The 20,256-nt window shown below is 34.2% G+C and overlaps 3 protein-coding genes and 1 long non-coding RNA gene across 6 annotated transcripts; 3 read left to right on the top strand and 1 right to left on the bottom strand.

Annotated features, from left to right (window-relative positions):
- The first annotated feature begins 783 nt into the window (after nt 1-783).
- Nucleotides 784-6,522, top strand: LOC139783425 (uncharacterized). Its single transcript, XM_071722580.1, has 3 exons — nt 784-3,613; nt 3,803-4,108; nt 4,955-6,522. The coding sequence occupies exons 1-3, from the start codon at nt 3,559-3,561 to the stop codon at nt 5,137-5,139; spliced, it is 546 nt and encodes a 181-aa protein (XP_071578681.1). The 5' UTR covers nt 784-3,558; the 3' UTR covers nt 5,140-6,522.
- A 207-nt stretch (nt 6,523-6,729) lies between these two features.
- Nucleotides 6,730-8,932, top strand: LOC139783416 (uncharacterized). The gene is made up of 3 exons (XM_071722567.1): nt 6,730-7,617; nt 7,683-7,950; nt 8,482-8,932. The coding sequence occupies exons 1-3, from the start codon at nt 7,576-7,578 to the stop codon at nt 8,736-8,738; spliced, it is 567 nt and encodes a 188-aa protein (XP_071578668.1). The 5' UTR covers nt 6,730-7,575; the 3' UTR covers nt 8,739-8,932.
- A 2,824-nt stretch (nt 8,933-11,756) lies between these two features.
- LOC139783415 (uncharacterized) lies at nt 11,757-17,594 on the top strand. Of its 3 annotated transcripts, none has more exons than XR_011721259.1 (9): nt 11,757-13,407; nt 13,636-13,857; nt 13,975-14,064; nt 14,360-14,584; nt 14,709-14,798; nt 14,905-15,125; nt 15,259-15,436; nt 15,696-16,151; nt 16,276-17,594. XR_011721259.1 is itself a non-coding variant. In XM_071722566.1 (9 exons), the coding sequence occupies exons 3-9, from the start codon at nt 13,701-13,703 to the stop codon at nt 15,881-15,883; spliced, it is 1,149 nt and encodes a 382-aa protein (XP_071578667.1). In that variant the 5' UTR covers nt 11,757-11,870; nt 13,318-13,407; nt 13,636-13,700; the 3' UTR covers nt 15,884-16,178. The 3 variants fall into 3 exon arrangements, 2 of the variants coding, with proteins under 2 accessions (XP_071578667.1, XP_071578666.1); XM_071722566.1 differs by lacking the exon at nt 16,276-17,594 and having other exon boundaries at nt 11,757-11,870; nt 13,318-13,407; nt 15,696-16,178; XM_071722565.1 differs by lacking the exon at nt 16,276-17,594 and having other exon boundaries at nt 15,696-16,178.
- A 65-nt stretch (nt 17,595-17,659) lies between these two features.
- Nucleotides 17,660-18,587, bottom strand: LOC139783417 (uncharacterized). Its single transcript, XR_011721260.1, has 3 exons — nt 18,165-18,587; nt 18,001-18,085; nt 17,660-17,902 (listed from the first exon to the last, which is right to left on the bottom strand). It is a non-coding gene; the product is annotated as an uncharacterized lncRNA (long non-coding RNA).
- Between the last annotated feature and the right edge of the window lie 1,669 nt (nt 18,588-20,256).

Raw genomic sequence — 20,256 nt, 5'->3', positions numbered from 1 at the left:
GCAAATGTAACAATGTATAAAAATCCACTCTTGGCCAATATGCACGCTGTTTTTTTTTTAATTTCTTACATAACAAACCAACATTAACTTTAACATGATAATATTATCTAAATGTAAATAATAAAATTAAATAATAATTCTGAATAAAAAATTATAGCTTGTAGCTTGTATTTTTACTTATTTAATTTATTTTGTATTTATATACAACGTGCATACTGTTGCTCAACGGAAACCGCGAGAAGGTGGTGGTCTTAATTTTCCGTCAGGAAGGAAATGCAAGGAATTGTTAATTCCTTACATTTCCTTTTGTGTGTGTGTGTGTGTGTGTGTGTGTGTGTGTGTGTGTGTGTGTGTGTGTGTGTGTGTATTATTGCACATAAATTCTTAGCATTTTTATATTTCTTTGGCAGATTTCTTATATGTTTTTATAAGCGTGTCAAGTGCTGACAAGATTTTTTACACGCTTATCGTTTGTAAGCGTGATGTCAAATGTTGACAAGATTTTTTACACGCTTATCGTTTGTAAGCGTGATGTCAAATGTTGACAAATTTTTTACACGCTTATCGTTTGTAAGCGTGATGTCAAATGCTGACAAGATTTTTTACACGCTTATCATTTGTAAGCGTGATGTCAAATGTTGACAAGATTTTTTACACGCTTATCGTTTGTAAGCGTGATGTCAAATGTTGACAAGATTTTTTACACGCTTATCATTTGTAAGCGTGATGTCAAATGCTGACAAGATTTTTTACACGCTTATCGTTTGTAAGCGTGATGTCAAATGTTGACAAGATTTTTTACACGCTTATCTTTGTAAGCGTGATGTCAAATGCTGACAAGATTTTTTACACGCTTATAGTTGTTAAGCTTGATGTCAAATGCAAGATTTTTATAATCTAAGATTTAACACTTTCAGTCTGCAAATGAAGGACCAGCAATATCATCCACAGCATGTAGCCTTAAAGTACTACGGTTTTTTCTCGCATCTCTAGCGTATAATTTGTCTGGCGACATAAGAGACAAATGTTTTTCCTCAATCGTCATATTTATAGATGTTTCTCCTCTCGTCTTCAACGCCGACTTAAAAACGCAAGTGGCATTAACAGAAGCTGACGAGAGTTTGTTACGTTTTTTCGTTTTTACATCACTTAAGAGGGAAAACATTCTCTCCGGATCGGCATTTGAATTTGGAAGTGATCGAACAGCATTCAGAACATTTGTTAAATTAGGATATTTTACAGTATTATTTGGGTATTGACATTGCAAAATTTTTTTCCACATATTGTCGAAATTTAATGTAGAGAGATTTTGTTTCTCCTCCATTATAAAATCTAATGGTAATGCAATCCATTCTTTCTTTAAGTCATCTTCATCACAACTACCGATAGTTTTAGCTACGAATAAAACATCACTGAATGATATTTCTCTCTCAGTATTTAACAAACTTGTTTCAGCTTCAAAAACTTTTAATTTTGACAAAAACACATCATTTAGAGGTAATCTTTTGCGAATTTCTTCTGCAGCAGTCACATAAAATGTTAAACAGTTTTGTCGAACTGTTGTAACAATGTCTGTATGCCCCTGCAGCATTAATTCGTTAAGATATTTATCACAGTCTGATCCTAAAGTAATTTCGTTAAGACTTTTTTGATTTTCTGTTAAAGAGAATACTGTGTTTATGGAGAAAGGTTTTAAATGCTCCTCTTTTAAAAAGTTTCGACAGACTTGGAAAAGAAAGTTTACAGATTTTGAGTGCAATAAATAGATTCTCGTTTCTAATGCTTGAAAAAATGCATTAAATGCATTAAAAAAATTTAAAACATATTTTAAAAATAGAAAATACGCTTTTATTTCTACGTTGCCCATCTGAGATAATAGATATTCTCCAGATTTTGTTTTCTCACTAACAACCATTTCAGTAAGAAAATGCTTAATAGTATCCCAAGATTCCAGAAGTCTTTCTACACACATGTAGTGAGAAAGCCAGCGTGTTTCACATAATTTTAATATTTTGCGATATTTTTCTTGGAAACATTCACAAAATTCCTTAAAAATAGCCGAACGTTTCGGACTGCTGTTAATGTAATTAGCAACTTTTTTAATGAAATCATCGCAAAATGAGGGTAATTTATCACATGCAGCACGCGCTGCTAATGCAGCGGAATGGCAAGGGCATGAAAAAGTAAATAAACGTGGACATACTTCTTCTAATTTTCTTTTGAATGATAAATGTTTCCCTATCATGACGGACGCATTGTCGGATGACAAGGCAACAATATTTGAAAATGGTATCTGTAATTTGCACATTTCAAATTTAAATGCCTGAAACAACTTTTCTGCACTGGAATCTTTGGCATCAATATCAATTAATTTAACTAATTGAGATTGAATATCTAACGTCTCCGGGTCAACATAGCGAACAAGAAAAGTCATCCATTTAGTATTGCAAATATCGGATGTTTCGTCAATAAAGACTGTAAATTTTGTTTTTTGAATTTTGTTAACGACACGTTCCGTTTCGACTGGACACAAAACGTTTGTAATAATATTTTTACATTTTGTTCGGCCCATGCTCATGCTTTTCAACGCAATAACATCTTCTGAATCATCTATATTAACTTGAAAAAAGTTAAGAAGAACTCTAGCATTTTTATGAGGAATATTGTTCTCAGCAATTAATGCGGAAAATTTAATCTCCAATCTTTTTTTACGCTCATCAAATGACAAACGCGGTTTATTACTTTGCGTATTTGAATTTTCATTTGATTCGTTTTCTGTATTACAATTTTTTTGTGAATTTTCTATATGAGTTGTAGATTTTGCATGACGATGGATTTGCGATAAACCACCAACACTAGATTTATCGCAAGTTAAGCAAAAGAATGAACTTGGATCATTTGGCACTTCACGTAACCAACATTGAAATTGCTCTATATCTAACCATTGTCGTTGAAATATTGATTTACGAACTTTTTTCTCTGGCAAATGATCATCGTCATTACTATTTAACAATGATTTTTCTTTTTCTTTGTGATATGCAGAATCCACATGTTTAGAAATATGTGTTGAATTGCATGAAAAATTTTTATCGCATATATTACAGTAATAAAGACTATTATTAGATGATACTTTGCGTATCCAAGATTTATATCGATCATCATTAAGCCAAGCTTCGACAAAGCTTCGCTTAGATCTTTTCGTTAATTTATCACACATTTCCATTTATTATAAGATAATGACAGAAAACGAAAAATATAAATGTTAAAATATAAATAGGAATTAAAAATGTTGTGAGTGTAAATTTGAGTGTGTGAATGTGACTGAATACGAGTGGAGCGTATGTGTATGTGTACGTGTGTGTGTGCGTGCGTGTGTTACCTTTAAAACTCGTGAATATGAGTTGCGTTCGTTAAAATGTACACTCAACGAAGCGGTCAACGACACGACATTTTTTAACAAACAGGCAGACACGCATAAACTAGAATCACTAGAAGCCAAATGAAAAACGCTTGTTGACATTGCTGACTCGCGGAACTAGCGGACGAAAAACAAAAGATATGGCGAAAGAGGACAGCGTGCACGCTACGATGCAGGATCAGCAGGATACGACGGGTTAGTCAGAAACAATTCATTATAATTTATTTAGAATCTGTATCGATATATTTATAATGTATATCAATGTTATTAATGTATTGGTAATAGAGCAAGTATATATATATATATCGTTTAGTAAGACTGATATTATACATGAAAATGATAGTGATATGATACTGATATGTATTTTACTTATGTATTTTACAGGTAAAAAAAAGCCGGAAATGAAGGCCAGTGAGAAATTGGACCAGTTGTTGCAGTTGCATGAGCAACAGCAAATGCAATTGCAACAGCTGGCCCAGCAAGTGCAAACACTGGCAGGAAACCAGGGCCAGCAGGGCCAGCAGGGCCAGCAGGGCCAGCAGAGCCAGCAGGGCCAGCAGGGCCAGCAGGGCCAGCAGGGCCAGCAGGGCCAGCAGGGCCAGCAGGGCCAGCAGGGCCAGCAGGGCCAGCAGGGCCAGCAGGAAAGGGAGGGACAACACCTTCCGCAGCAGCAGCAACAACAGCAGCAAGGTATATTATATATACATAGGTACATACATACATACATACATACATACATGTATACATACGTGCAATGTAATATTACATACCAATATTACATATATATGTATGTATAAAGAAATATATATGTGTGTGCATGTGTGTATAATATACACACATGCACCAGACTAAAGCGCCAGACTCGTAATCCCGAGGACCCGGGTTTGAGTCTACCTGACCACAGGAATTGTTATATTCCAAACTGCACCCCCCGCACGAGTGGGGCTCGTGCGGAGAAACTGGGCTATCTTTCGGAGGAGAAATGGAGAAATTAAATTTGAATGTACCTCTTTGTATTTAGAAGTAAAAGAAATTTCATATAAAGGTCTAGTGGTCTTTTTATTTATCATCTCTTCTACATCCGCGATCAGCTTTGTGTTCTTGATAAAGTTCTAACGACTGCTTTAATCAAAAAATCAAATTTTCGAAAATTTGATTTTTTGATTAAAGCAGTCGTTAGAACTGTATCAAAAATGTCAAGAGCGAGCATTGGCACTGGAGAACGAGAACGAGCATCTGAACAAGACCAACACAAGTACATTCAAATTTAATTTAATTTAATTTAATTTAATTTAATTTCTCCATTTCTCCTCCGAAAGATAGCCCAGTTTCTCCGCACGAGCCCCACTCGTGCGGGGGGTGCAGTTTGGAATATAACAATTCCTGTGGTCAGGTGGACTCGAACCCGGGTCCTCGGGATTACGAGTCTGGCGCTTTACCACAAGACGACACTGCCACCCTCTTGTACCTCACATACATTATATATATATGTTGCTTTTCCGCCATTTGTCATTTATTTGTACATTTTAATTTCAGATCTTTTCCGAGGACGAGGCCGTGTCAGTGGAGGTGGGCGGTCGCGTGCCCGCTGGTACAGGCAGCGGGGGGGCCTCACCAAGTTCCCCTGGAGAGGCCCAAGAAATGGTGGTAGAGGTGGGCGTGGAAGAGGTGGAAGTGGAGGAAGGGGGGGAACAAATATTAAAAATTATTATTTTAATTAAAATGTAATTAATAATAAAAATATATTCAGTTCAGCCATTCAGCCTAAAACCGGGACTTGGTTTACAATTACTTCTTATCATTCACTCCTTTATTCATTCTTTTTTCCTTTTTCACATTCTCTCTCATTTTTCCTATTTCTTTCATACATTTTACATTCGTTAACTTTCCTTCCTCTCCTAAAAAATCCCTCACTCTAATTCTATTCTCTCTATCTACGCATGTGTCAGTATATGCTCAATTGTTCCTTCTTCTTCTTCACACATCTGACAGTTTCTCCTTTCCACCGCCGTCCAGAATCTGTTTCTTTCCTCTTTATTTCCACACCTCCATCTCGCAATCAACTTTTGGCCCCCTTTGTGTCCTTTTTCTCTCAAATACTTCGGTCTCTCCTGTGCCATTTTGTCCTTATATCTACTGTTGTATCTCGTGCTTCTTATCTTACTATTCATCCACTGTCCTAGTCTCTCTCTCTTTCTCTCTCTCTGCCCTATTATTCTCTCTCCTCCCTCACCATGTCTTTTTGTCCCTCCTTCTCTTTTTCCTTCACACATTCTATTACCAATATTCTCTCTCCTCCCTCACCATGTCTTTTTGTCCCTCCTTCTCTTTTTCCTTCACACATTCTATTACCAATTATCTCTCTCCCTCCCTCATAGCCTTTTCCTCAAATCTCACTGCTCTATTTCCCGCAATTGAACTTAGCTTTACTATCCCCGTTTCCCTATAAACTAAATAGTCCGGTGTACAGGAGTCGAGGTTTAGGGTCCACTTTATATACTTCTTTTGTATTCTTTCACATTCTTCTCTCTCTCTCCATCTCCAAATCTGTGCCCCATAGCCTTTGTCTGTATATACAAAATTTTACTTCCAAGTATGTTATACATTTTTTTAGGAACATTAAAAATTTTTTGATACAGCATTTTTTTTAAAAAAAGATTTCAAAATTTTAAATATATTTATTTTTGGATGAGATTTAGGATGTGAGAAATACCTTAACAAATTAATGATGCACGGGCATATCGTTTTTTTAACCGTTCGAGAAAACTGTTTAACATTTTATATGATTGTGGACCATTCGTAGGCTGGACTGCTACAAAAGACAGTATTTTAAAGCTACATGCTGCGGATGATATCATCTCTCGTTTGCAGATTGAAAATGTTCAATGTTATATTATGAAAATCTTGCACGCTTATAAAAACATACAAGAAATCTGCCAAAGAAATAGTGCTAAGAATTTATGTGCAATAAAACACACACATACACAAGGAAATGTAAAAAATTGATTTTTTATTATTACAATGATTTCAATATTGAAATTATTTTGTACTATTTGTTACCTAATGGTTGTATATGATTACTAACAAAATATTAATAACAAATAATAAATTAACAATTCCTTGCATTTCCTTCCTGACGGAAAATTAAGACCACCACCTTCTCGCGGTTTCCGTTGAGCAACAGTATGCACGTTGTATATAAATCCAAATTAAATTAAATAAGTAAAAATACAAGCTACAAGCTATAATTTTTTATTCAGAATTAATATTTAATTTTATTATTTACATTTAGATAATATTATCATGTTAAAGTTAATGTTGGTTTGTTATGTAAGAAATTAAAAAAAAAACAGCGTGCATATTGGCCAAGAGTGGATTTTTATACATTGTTACATTTGCAAAGTTCAACTTTAATCAAAAAAAATATTTCAAGGTCTGCAAATTAAAAAAAAACGGAGAATTCTTTTAACTTTTTATGTTTATAAAGATTTATGTCATTGCATTTGGTAATTTTTATATTTTTAGACATTTTATTTACATATTATTCACAATTGAAATTGATTATACATATATCAGTGAATAACGACAGAATGATTGACATATATCTCGATATTTTATAAGAAAAGATTAAGTTTACAATAAATAACGTCGCCCATCGATTTGCCAACTCGAGATTCGGAGAATCGCGAGATCTGAAATATGTGCCGGCATAGCCGGCACTGGCATAGCGACGTCATAGCACAAGAGAGAAGGAGACAACGATCGTGTTCTGTCCTTCTTTGCGCCGAGCGTACACGGACAGAGGAGCGTGGCATTAGTGTGCGTGGCTATCCCTTGCGCAGCCTTGCCGGCGCATCCCCTCCACACGCTGTAGCATGCTGGTCGGTCTGCACAGCGGCATCACTGCACTCGGGTGATGTTTCCGAACGCAGCCGAGATCGGGCAGGAACGCGGGAACTTGCACGTCTGCACCTTCTCGAATCATATCTTTACACTGATCGACGCGGTTACTGCTGCATAGCAAATCGGTGCAATTTCAGTTTAATTAAGCATAATATGTGTATTTGTGTTGTCTCTCATTTAACTTAGTGCTATTATTAGTATTCATATCTTGATTCTATTATTTACATTATCCATTATATCCATTTATAATATCCATGAGTGCGAAAATGAATGTGGAAATAATTGCCGACAAGCCGGTAAGTCGACAAGGAAAGATAATGTGAAAGAAAGAAAGAAAGACACAGGAATAATTTTATTGCAGTATGCTGTAATTGAGTTACCTTCACGTGATGACGATGAGCTCAAGTCTACTGTTAATTATGCAGTGCCAGCTTGTACTGCATGGTTACAGAATATAACCATAAAAGTAGCAAAAGATGATAAACAAGGTAGAGTTACACGAGTTACATATGCAGCTATATGCAGATGGCCTCTTGACGAATCAAAACTAAGTGATTATTTAGAAAAAAAGAAGAAACCGACTGATACTTGGGTAACATATGAAAACGTTAAGATTTTGAAGTTTTGTAGTAAGTATTACATTTTCCCTGCGTTTGGTTTCTCCTGCTGGGAACTAAAAATCTATAATTAACGTGGCATACACTGTAGATTTTTAGCATAATCTATAGTTTACGCCACGTACACTATACATTTTCAGTATCAGCGACAGAAACCGAATGCAACCTTTGTGTGTATTTCGATGTTATGTGTTATCATTTATATCTATAAATAATCAGTTGATTTTACTCTTTTCCTTTCCTTATCTTTTTTTATAATACATTGTAATTTATCTTTGTGATCCTTTTTAATACCGAATTTGTGAAAATTATTAAATTGTTCCTTATACGTTTGATTTTTTGATTCTAGCTTAACAAAAACTTATGATGCTTTTTATTCAATGTAATGCATGAATTCAGACGTAAAGCTTCTTTTGTTTTAAATATATTTAAGGAAATGCAGTCTTTCAATATGTAGTATTTATTTGCCAAACTACTTATGTTGATTTATTTCTATCTTTAACTATTATGTTTTTTTTTGTCTTGCTTAATTGTATATAATAGAGTCTGTAAGACAAGCTAAAGAAGAAGCGGAAAAAGCCTTAGATGTCTCAGATCTGTCACAGTCAGAAAAGGACAACAGTGTAAAACGCCAACGATTTGTTACTCGAAGATATAGTCCTGCTCGTCCTGCTATAAACAAAACATCATCGAATCGACGCAAAAATTCTAATATTGTATACGTTAAACATTCGGACAGTAGTGATTTTGAGTACAATGCACCAGCTGTAAGAAACTTGAAAATAACTAAAAATTACTAAAGATGTTGTAATCGACCCAACTGGCCAAATTTATTAATCGAAAAACGCTACGTTTCGACCGAGGATCCGGTCCTTTTCAAGCGTGTATGCAAAACTCACAAATGTCGATTAGTCAAGCATAATGCCCTAACTACACCGAATCTAAAAGCTAAACGACAAAAAATTAATTCGCAATTAAGTGAAAATTATATCAATATTATAAAAAACCGAAACTTACATATTTGTGCGTCGGAATCTAAGTAATAACAAATTCGTTGAACGGTATATTTCGTGAAATGTTTGTAACATGACATAGCAGAGCGGTGGTAAAATTTAGACTGATGAGCCTGACACTTATAAACAGACTGGTGCCGTAAACAATAAAAGGCAAGAACATAGAGAGGGAAGCAGCGGAGAGGAGAAACCAGCTATATTTCTTTTATGATATGTTCGTAGAGAACGTTAAGATTCTCCGTGTCCTTTTGCAAATTGATGGTGTCGTCAAATTTTTTAATAAAAAACATCTCCGCTATTTCTCTCTTTCTGGTCTGTCCTTCCTTATGTAATATTTCAGGTTTTCCCCAGTCAAAATCATGCCCATAGGATATTCGGTGTTCACTCACTACAGAAAGATTGCTAGCGTGTTTTCTAATATCGCTCTGGTGTTCCCTGAGACGCGTACACAGATGCCTTTTAGTCTGCCCTATATATGTGGCCCTACAATCCCTGCAGTTAATTTTGTACACTATGTCAGTTTGTTTTAGGTCGTTAATTCTGTCTTTGCCCCGTCTTATTAAGCAATCAAGTTTTTTAGGAACCGTGAATAAGGTAGTGATGTGGAGTTCATTTAAAGTACGGCAAATGCTATCACTCAACGTTTTTATATAGGGTAAAGGTCTGCAGTTCTTAAAATCAAAAGTTGTGTTATTGTCAGTGGGAGTATTAAGTGTGTTGTTACGTGTTTTGAGAGTGTTTAGACGTTTAGCAATGTGTTTATTAACGATTGGTTTAGGAAAACTGTTGTTGTTCAAAATTTCTTTAATTATTTTAATATTGCCATCGTGGAATTTTTCATTAGAAAGTAAAACAGCGCGATCAACCAAGCTGGTAATAGTGTTCAATTTGTATTTTAAAGGATGGTTAGAATGAAAATTTATGTAACGTCCAGAGAACGTCGGTTTCCGATACCAATTAGTTATTAATAAGTTGCCATTCCTAATTACAGTCGTATCCAGGAAGTTGAGTGACGCATTCGTTTCAATTTCATAAGTGAACCTAAGTCTAGGATGATATCCGTTGAAAACTTTTAAAATCAAGCCCACACTTGTTTTGGGGACCACCGCAAAAATGTCATCGACATATCTAATGAATATCCGGATGTTAAAATTCAAAAGGCTTAGGCAATGCGTCTCTAAGTCATCCATGACAATATCAGCGACGACCGGCGATAAAGGAGATCCCATAGGGCTGCCGAAGATTTGTTCGTAAATTTCGCCGTTAAAACTAAAACTAGTGGACGATAAAATAAGATCGATTGCGTGTAAAAACTGTGATAAATTGAGGTCAGTCTTGCTAGAAATATAGTTCCACCTTTTTTCAATTCCCTTTAATACTAAATCTTTAGGGATGTTCGTAAATAGTGCCGTGACGTCAAGTGAAATAAGTGTTTCGTCATCATTAATATTCATGTTGTTTATAAACTTCGCAAAGGACCAACTATCTTTTATGTGCGATTTCGGTTTCGGGATCGACGTGTGTAAGGTCTTTTGGAGGAGACTAGCCACGTTATAGAGCGGGCTACCCAACGCTGAGACAATAATACGTAAAGGGAGGCCGGCCTTGTGAACTTTCGGCAGTCCGTAGGCTCTCGGTAGATTTCCATTGGTGCAATTGAGTATTTTGTATGTACAGTCACTGATGATGCCATTGTCAAGCCAAGATTTGACCAATTCATGAATTTTAGATGTAATTTTATTTATCGGATCTTTTTTCAATTTTTTATAAGTGTCTTGGTCTCCAAGCAATTCAGTCATTTGGTTTACATATGCGTTCTTATCCAAAATGACAGTTACTTGGCCTTTGTCAGGTGACAAGGACATCATCATTATCACGCAAGAATTTTTTACAAGCAGTAAATTCTTTCGTGAAAAATCTGTCAATATGGTTAACATGTTTATTCAAACTCAGAAACTTGTGCAGCGAGTTGGTAATCGAACGGCGGGTATTCTCTACCAAGTTTTTCGGAATTTTGTATGTGTTAAATTCGAAATTTTTAATAATGCCTAAAGAAGAGCACAAGCGATCTTTTCTCTCTCTCGGATTAGTGGGCAAAGCGAAATTACCACCCAAACTTAAAAAATTTAATACGTTAGATGGTAAAGATTTACTACTCGCATTAATAATCCATTTACTGCGATCAATGCTTAAAAAGGAGTTATAAAAAGTATTTTGCTTAGTCATAATTATGTTCAATTTACTTATTAATCTAAATCTCGTTTCCTCGTCATGTCGATCGATGGTGTAAGTATTAAATGTATAAAAGTTTTGGATTACGTAAGGAAGGACAGACCAGAAAGAGAGAAATAGCGGAGATGTTTTTTATTAAAAAATTTGACGACACCATCAATTTGCAAAAGGACACGGAGAATCTTAACGTTCTCTACGAACATATCATAAAAGAAATATAGCTGGTTTCTCCTCTCCGCTGCTTCCCTCTCTATGTTCTTGCCTTTTATTGTTTACGGCACCAGTCTGTTTATAAGTGTCAGGCTCATCAGTCTAAATTTTACCACCGCTCTGCTATGTCATGTTACAAACATTTCACGAAATATACCGTTCAACGAATTTGTTATTACTTAGATTCCGACGCACAAATATGTAAGTTTCGGTTTTGTATAATATTGATATAATTTTCACTTAATTGCGAATTAATTTTTTGTCGTTTAGCTTTTAGATTCGGTGTAGTTAGGGCATTATGCTTGACTAATCGACATTTGTGAGTTTTGCATACACGCTTGAAAAGGACCGGATCCTCGGTCGAAACGTAGCGTTTTTCGATTAATAAATTTGGCCAGTTGGGTCGATTACAACATCTTTAGTAATTTTTAATTATCTACTGGCGACTCAAACTTCTTGTTTTGAAAATAACTGATGGTTGGTTTCTTTATTATATTCCATATACATTATATATTTTAATATATTTGATTTTTATTTTATTTTGTTTTATTACTTATGTATTGTTATCTACATATATATAAATTTCAAATACTGTATTACTTAATTGAAATACGTACGATATGTGGATGTATTTATGAAATTGCTTTTGTAAAGACTGTAATATTATATTTGACGTTATATTTAAAACATTGATTCTTTTCCTCAGTAGGGGAGACCGGGGCTAAGCCGACACTATTTTTTCAAAGGCAATTTTTAATATTTAATTAAAATTTTTAGGCAAATTCAATGGTACATATTTAAAGAGTGTTTCTTCAGGTACAAAATTGATTCAGGAAGTTTTGCTGTACGTCGCTTTGTTTTGCCGCCAGGAAAGGAAAAGTGACGCGAAGACAAATTTTCGAATTGAAAAATGCCGGGGCAAACTCGACACCCCGCCGGGGCAAACTCAACACTTTGTCTGATCGACACAATTTGATCTGGAACTTATTTTTTACTGTCTGAAAATGAAAATACATTGTTTATTGTGTATTTAAAAAGTACAAAAATTTGGAATAAAGTAGCTAGAACAATCATTTGAAATAATGAGAACAAAAATTGTTGAACTTTCAATTATCTTCATCTAAACTCATGTCTGAAAAACAGTTAATGCAGGTAAACTCGCGATCGGACGTGCGCATACATTTGTCATGAGCCATACGGCTGCATGACAAGCATTGTTAGTTACTGGGAGCCGACGAAACGGCGTGGTGTTGACTTTGCCCCGGACGTCGTTTTTCACTTTTGTCACTTCAAAAACATGAAAATTTTGAAAATATGCAAAAAACGATTATCGGATTCATATAGAGCATCAAATTTCCCATCAAAATCACTTACCGGTAGATTCGCAAGAGTAAAGCTCGATGAAAGAGTAGACATTTTCGAGAGATCAGAAAAATTACTTTTCACTATCAAAAACGCTTATGTCGCGTTAAAAATTACACTATAACTCAGAATGTTACCAAATTCCGTTGATAATACTGGCACATAAAGACGCATTTACAGTAGGAAAGGCAAGTTTCTACGATAGATTTAAATTGGCAAAAAGCCTAGTGTCAAGTTTGCCCCGTTGTCGGCTTAGCCCCGGTCTCCCCTATATTATTTTTCTGCGCTAATTTGCATTATCTTGTAATGTTTGATTTCTTTTATTCCTTACACTTAAAAAAAAAGTTTACATTATCTGTAGTAATTAGACGGGTTTTTATATGAGTTTTCTACTGTGTTCAATTGAGAATAATTATGACGGTGGTCGTTTGTCAGGATTGCTGCGTTCGTTTTATTTTATGCGCATGAACTAAAATATACTTTTACATTTAATAAAATGTAGTATGTAAAAATCTCATTTTTTACCTTTTTTATGTTTTCCTACTTTTCTTTGGAATTTCAGCAAATGATAGAAAGAATAAGGCATCACAACCTTCTGATTTTGAAAATGATAATTCCGACAGTGATGATAGTTATGCAACACAAACACAAGGTAAGACACTTGTTTGATTGTTCAACGTATCAAAACAATATATATAATTCTTCTGACTCCAGATGTTATTTATTTTCTTTTCAATATTCGTACTTGTGATAAATTGTTTAGGTTTCATAATTCCTTTTACAACAATTTTCATCTTTTCCTTAATTTTGTTTATGTTAATATTTTTTCATGCTGCCATTAATTATTTGTATATACTACATGTTTTTAAATTTTTTCTAGATTCGCCACCTTCCAAATCACATGAGTCTCAAATATCAAACGTTATAGATCTGAGATATTCATCTATGGATGAAAGTGTCAATGAGAGTATCGGCCCTGTAGATCGCATAAAGAAAAAAAACTGTAATGTTAATAAAGATTTAGAAAGAGACAAAGTAGTGAGTGAATATGAGAAGAGTGACGACCGAAATTCATCCTACACAGTAAATCGACAGACGCAAGGTAAGATTGCTTTTAGTTGTTCTTATACATCCAATTTTTAAAGAATTATTTTGCAGAGTCTATATTGTAATTGTTGAAAAATATTTTATTGTTATCGTGATTCTACTGCTTTTACAGATACACATCAGATACGCAAGTCATATGTAAATCCTCATAGGAAATCACCTATTAAGACGAATGGAAGTTACACAAATTCAATAAAAAGCTGTAAGAACAAATCCTTATATTGTGATATTCAGTATTTTAAATTTTGTTTGCTATCAAGGTGCTTTTTTCTCTATGTTGTGACAATAAATTATTTTTGAATATATCAAAGCAATGATTATTCTGACTTCAAATGTTAATCATTTTCTTTACAATATTCGTACTTGTGATAGTTTGCATTCCTGACAGATATAATTGTTTAGGTTTCATAATTCCTTTTTACAACAATTTTATTTATGTCAATATTTTTTCATGCTTAATTATTTGTATATACTACATGTTTTTAAATTTTTTCTAGATGTGCCATCTTCTTCCAAATCACACGAGTCCCAAATATCAGACGTTATGGATATGAGATATTCACCTATTGATGAAAGTGTCAATGAGAGTATCGGCCCTGTAGATCGCATAAAGAAAAAAAACTGTAATGTTAATAAAGATTTAGAAAGAGACAAAGTAGTGAGTGAATATGAGAAGAGTGACGACCGAAATTCATCCTACACAGCAAATCGACAGACGCAAGGTAAGATTGCTTTTAGTTGTTCTTATACATTCAATTTTTAAAGAATTATTTTGCAGAGTTTATATATTATATTGTAATTGTTGAAAAGTATTTTATTGTTATCGTGATTCTACTGCTTTTACAGATACACATCAGATACGCAAGTCATATGTAAATCCTCATAGGAAATCACCTATTAAGACGAATGGAAGTTACACAAATTCAATAAAAAGCTGTAAGAACAAATCCTTATATTGTGATATTCAGTATTTTAAATTTTGTTTGCTATCAAGGAGCTTTTTTCTCTATGTTGTGACAAATTATTTTTTTTTACAAAATAGCCGGTTTTAACGAAAGGACTATAATGGCTGGTATAAGTGATTTGCGAAAACGTATTGATAACCTTCATGTCACTTTAGTAAAAATTTATACTGCAACGTGTCATCCTGAGGAAACATTCAAAAATTTCGACTTTGGGATTCCGACTCTTCCGTTTACTTCTGTGGAGGAATTCTACAAATGGGAAGATTGTCATTTAGATGAAGAAAAAAAATTGATAATGGTAAGGAAATATTTTTCTTTTTCCTTATTTTGAAAATACCCATTGTCTAGTGGTTTTTCATATCATATATACATATATATTATATATATATATATATATATATATATATATATATTATGTTCATATGTTACAGATTCGACTATTAGTAGAGCATGGCAGAGAAAATTTGAAAGGCTCTGTATATTGCATCATGCGCAAGCTGATGACGAACAAAGTCGCAGTAAATTTTAATTTGAAGGGAACAAATAAAGAAGGAGCAAAAATTCAAAAAAAGAAATTTCAAAATACAATGTTTTATGGTCTTGTTATTGGTAAGTCGTGGTAAGATTTATACAATATACGCGTAATACACTCTGTTATCCTATATTCTATATAGTATTATAATAGGTATATACTAGTATGTTTTACGCATAATCTTTGTATAAGTACAATAGATTTAACATATTATAATTTTTTAATATTAATATTATATAAATATAATTAATTCCTACAGTCAGCATAAATTTGATATTTGCACAATTTGATATATTTAAAATATTCAGTTAGTATATGATACTTTTTTATTTACAGCTGCTCTAAAGAGACATGCACAAGAAAGGATAAATAGGGACTTTCCCTTATTGTATAATAGAGAGATGTCAGACTCCCATATTGCGAATTGGTTAAAGGACGCAAAAAAGCGTCTTGAGAACGACGAGCTTAGATTAAAGAAGAGCCAGCAACAAGACGAGCAATTGGAAAATAATGAAAATAATTAAAAAAATTGAATAGGGGAGACCGGGGCTAGACCGCTAACGGGGTAAATCCGCCAAATCAAATATCTCGGAACCTGTATATTGTGCGAACTCGCTATTAACATTGTAAACGCTGCTTATGGTACCCATGTGACCAACGGAGTTTCGGCAGGTTACCTGCCGTGTTATGATTTTTACGAGGGCAAACGTGTTTTCGGAAGGTGAAAGTTACATTTTCTGCGCGTGGAAATTTTGTAATATCTGCTATAATATTTGCTCTCCAAATCTCGAGGTACGTGATTATAAAGAGTAATGCATGCTGAACACGAATCCAGTGTAGTTTTTTCATTATCGTTGATGTCTAATATTTCGTGGGCGATCAAACCTGAAACTTGTGTTTGGGGTTAATCCGTTAGTAAGCAGTCCGGGTGCATTTCCAAGGCATTTCCGGGCATTTCCAGGCTCACTGCATATGGAATATGGATGAGACGGGAATTACAACCGTTCAGACACCGAATAGAGTCATCGGACGTCGAGGAGTGAAACAAGTCGGGCGAGTGACTTCTGCGGAAAGAGGAACCCTCGTAACTATTTTTTAATAACGTTTCGCATAAAAATTTTAAATAAATTTTTATATTTTTCTCTTAAAAAACAATTATTAAGATGTATCCTATCATTTTTCAGGATTAGATGTACGTATATGTATTGAAAATGCAGTGTAACGGTTAAACCCCGGCATTTTTGAGATTTCAATTTTTGCACCGTTGTCGTTTTTGCTCTATACCGGTTAAACAAAGCGACGTAGATAAAAATTTCCTGTATAAATTTTGTAGCTAAAGATTCACTCTTTACAGTGGTATACCACATTTAACTACAATTATTTATTTTGTTGTTAAAAATCGGCACCGAAAAAAAACTAACGGTCTAGCCCCGGTCTCCCCTACAGCATGAGCTGTAAATGGGCTATATTTTTTGCAAATATGTTTTTTTTTTGTTATGCATATATGACAGAATATATTTTATATACAGGGCTAGAGACTGAAGAAAATTCTTAAGAGCACTATTTTTTTCTAGTGTTGACTGTATGTATATCTATAACTTGAATTTTTGTACAACTTCTGTTTGAGTTTTCAGTTTTTTATGTTTATCTGTGTGGCTTTCTAAAAAATAAAAAATAAAAACATGAGTAAAAAAAGTTAACTAAGTAATAAAAAGAATGCTAAAAAGGTTTCTGAATTTCAAAAAGTAACAATAAACATATTATTTGATTACAGAATAATTTCTAAAAATAAAAATAATAATTAAAAACAAACTATTCTACTAAGGCATTCGTATACATTTTAAGCAAAAAGATGTTTATTTAATAATATTTATTTTTTGCAAGCAATTGCTATGTCGATTGACACATTTCAGCCCTAGTCGGTGCATCAGCAATTTATGTTTCTGCATTATTTCTAAAGTTTCATTAACATAGTCTTTTAAGTACCTTGTAAGTCTTTTAAGTACCACATATTATATATATATATTTTTTTTAATTTCTGGAGAATACGCAATGGATATTATACCTACAGTGCGTACTCTTTCAGTCTAGCCTGTTTATGCATAAGTATATCGATGTTTGTATATACGATATGTGTATATTTTATGATGTCTTAGTTAAACAAACATGGTTATTTTCATATATTTAAATATTTCACAGCAATTTATGTTTAATAAAAATGATACTATAAAGTGTTTTTACATCATTTTCCTTTATTTTTAATTTAAAACCTTGTATATAATAAAAAAATCTACTCGATTATAAAACAAGAAATCACGTGGATACTACGAAGATATGTCTCGAAATTTTCACGTGGATTTCACGTCAAATCGATGATCTCATCCACGTGGACTACAGTACCGTTCTTGAGCGGATTGTCCACTCGAATGTCCACGTGGATTCCACGATGCTGATCCACGTAGCAATAACGTGGATTTCACGTACTGTTTTTATCGGGGCAACATCAGGAGCAGTAGCATCAGTGACGCCAGTTTCCGATTATCCTGCCGATTTCATTCAGCCATCAACATTAGGAGCAGTAGCAGTGACGCCAGTGACATTTGAAAATCTTAGGTATGTACTGTTAAATTTGAGTACGTACAATTTTGTGAAATATTTTATCGATTGTCCTTAATATTTTTCTTTTGTTTTCAGGAATACAGCCACATTCACCACTCTTTAAGACTCTATATATAGATTATACAGAGATATATACAGAAATATATACAGATATATATATATATATAGATATATACAGAGAGATACCCAGATAACATGCATATTGCATAAGACGTCGTAAAGATATCTTAAAGATATCTTAAGATTATCTTAGTTGTCTAAAGCTACAACTACATCTATCGCAATGTTCACCGTTTAAGCGATCGTAACGCTCGTCGTAATAGCTATCGTAAGCTCATCGTATGAATTGATTAATCAGCTGAATTCAGCTGAACTTTTACGATTACGACGCTTGTCTGGCGTTACAACATAACCTAACCTGTCAGCTTTCTCGACGTGCGAAGAAAAATTTGTTTATAGATATATTGGCATTATAGATATACGGTTTACGACGGCTTCATTGCTTACGACCACGATCAAAGCGTTACGATAGATGTAGTTGTAGCTTTAAAGCAGTGCTCGGAATTAGATGCTCTTTTCGGGCCGATTCTCGAGGCGACGCCTCCTATCCCCCCACTACCGCTCGCGGCTCGCCGGCCGAGCTGCCGATCGCGCGCGTGACGCTGTGTCTCAGGAGCGTCCCTATGTAGAAATACGTTGGGATCGTACCTTCCGCCAAATCATCTCTAAAATTTATATACACAATATAGTTATAATATATTAGATATGTTAAAGTAATATACATTTTTGTGACAGTAATATGTAATAATTACAATTTGGCGATAGCTTTCCACATCACCCGTGAGATACTATTGTTGATGCGTTTTTTTTTAAGTGGTTTCCCCAGTAGGCCTATTCCACTAAAAGATAATGAGGATAATGAAATATGTGGCTTGGCAGGAAAGCAAAACTTTATATATTATATAAAAGATATTATATAAAGTGAAAAATAATCAGAAGACATTAAAACAACCAATTTGTAAGAAATTTTATTTTGATCTTCTGGGTCGTTTGCACGATTCTACTAGGGATGGTATATCCACACAGATTTTAGAAGAACTAGCTCGCATCAGCGACGACAATGATGCATCGCTCAAAGAGGAACGTTTTTCTGTTTTTATGAATTTCATTTTGGAGAAAGAGCATTCGCATAAATATGTGGACCCAAACATGGAGAAAATTTTAAGACCGAAAATTCTAAGACGTGGATAACACGATGCATCTAAAATTTTGAAGAATTCGACCCCTTTTTCTAATCGTGCCTTTAGAGAAAGATCACATCGCAAATCGCAAAGTTCTGCCTGAAATTCTAGGCTTTGTTCCTCGATTTGCACAGTGAGAGGATTCTCAAAAAGTAATAAATCTTTTCTTAGCGTCTCGAAATCACTGAAACGCAAATGATTTATTAGAGCTAATAAATCAATTTCATTCGCGTTTCAGTGATTTCGAGACGCTAAGAAAAGATTTATTACTTTTTGAGAATCCTCTCACTGTGCAAATCGAGGAACAAAGCCTAGAATTTCAGGCAGAACTTTGCGATTTGCGATGTGATCTTTCTCTAAAGGCACGATTAGAAAAAGGGGTCGAATTCTTCAAAATTTTAGATGCATCGTGTTATCCACGTCTTAGAATTTTCGGTCTTAAAATTTTCTCCATGTTTGGGTCCACATATTTATGCGAATGCTCTTTCTCCAAAATGAAATTCATAAAAACAGAAAAACGTTCCTCTTTGAGCGATGCATCATTGTCGTCGCTGATGCGAGCTAGTTCTTCTAAAATCTGTGTGGATATACCATCCCTAGTAGAATCGTGCAAACGACCCAGAAGATCAAAATAAAATTTCTTACAAATTGGTTGTTTTAATGTCTTCTGATTATTTTTCACTTTATATAATATCTTTTATATAATATATAAAGTTTTGCTTTCCTGCCAAGCCACATATTTCATTATCCTCATTATCTTTTAGTGGAATAGGCCTACTGGGGAAACCACTTAAAAAAAAACGCATCAACAATAGTATCTCACGGGTGATGTGGAAAGCTATCGCCAAATTGTAATTATTACATATTACTGTCACAAAAATGTATATTACTTTAACATATCTAATATATTATAACTATATTGTGTATATAAATTTTAGAGATGATTTGGCGGAAGGTACGATCCCAAAGTATTTCTACATAGGGACGCTCCTGAGACACAGCGTCACGCGCGCGATCGGCAGCTCGGCCGGCGAGCC

This window comes from Temnothorax nylanderi, unplaced genomic scaffold (genome assembly GCF_030848795.1).
Source record: "Temnothorax nylanderi isolate EJ_2023f unplaced genomic scaffold, tnyl_v1.0 TNYL_tig0499_pilon, whole genome shotgun sequence".
NCBI classification, from domain to species: domain Eukaryota; kingdom Metazoa; phylum Arthropoda; class Insecta; order Hymenoptera; family Formicidae; genus Temnothorax; species Temnothorax nylanderi.
Note: the sequence above shows the minus strand (reverse complement) of the source record. Positions and strands in the feature narration are given on the sequence as shown.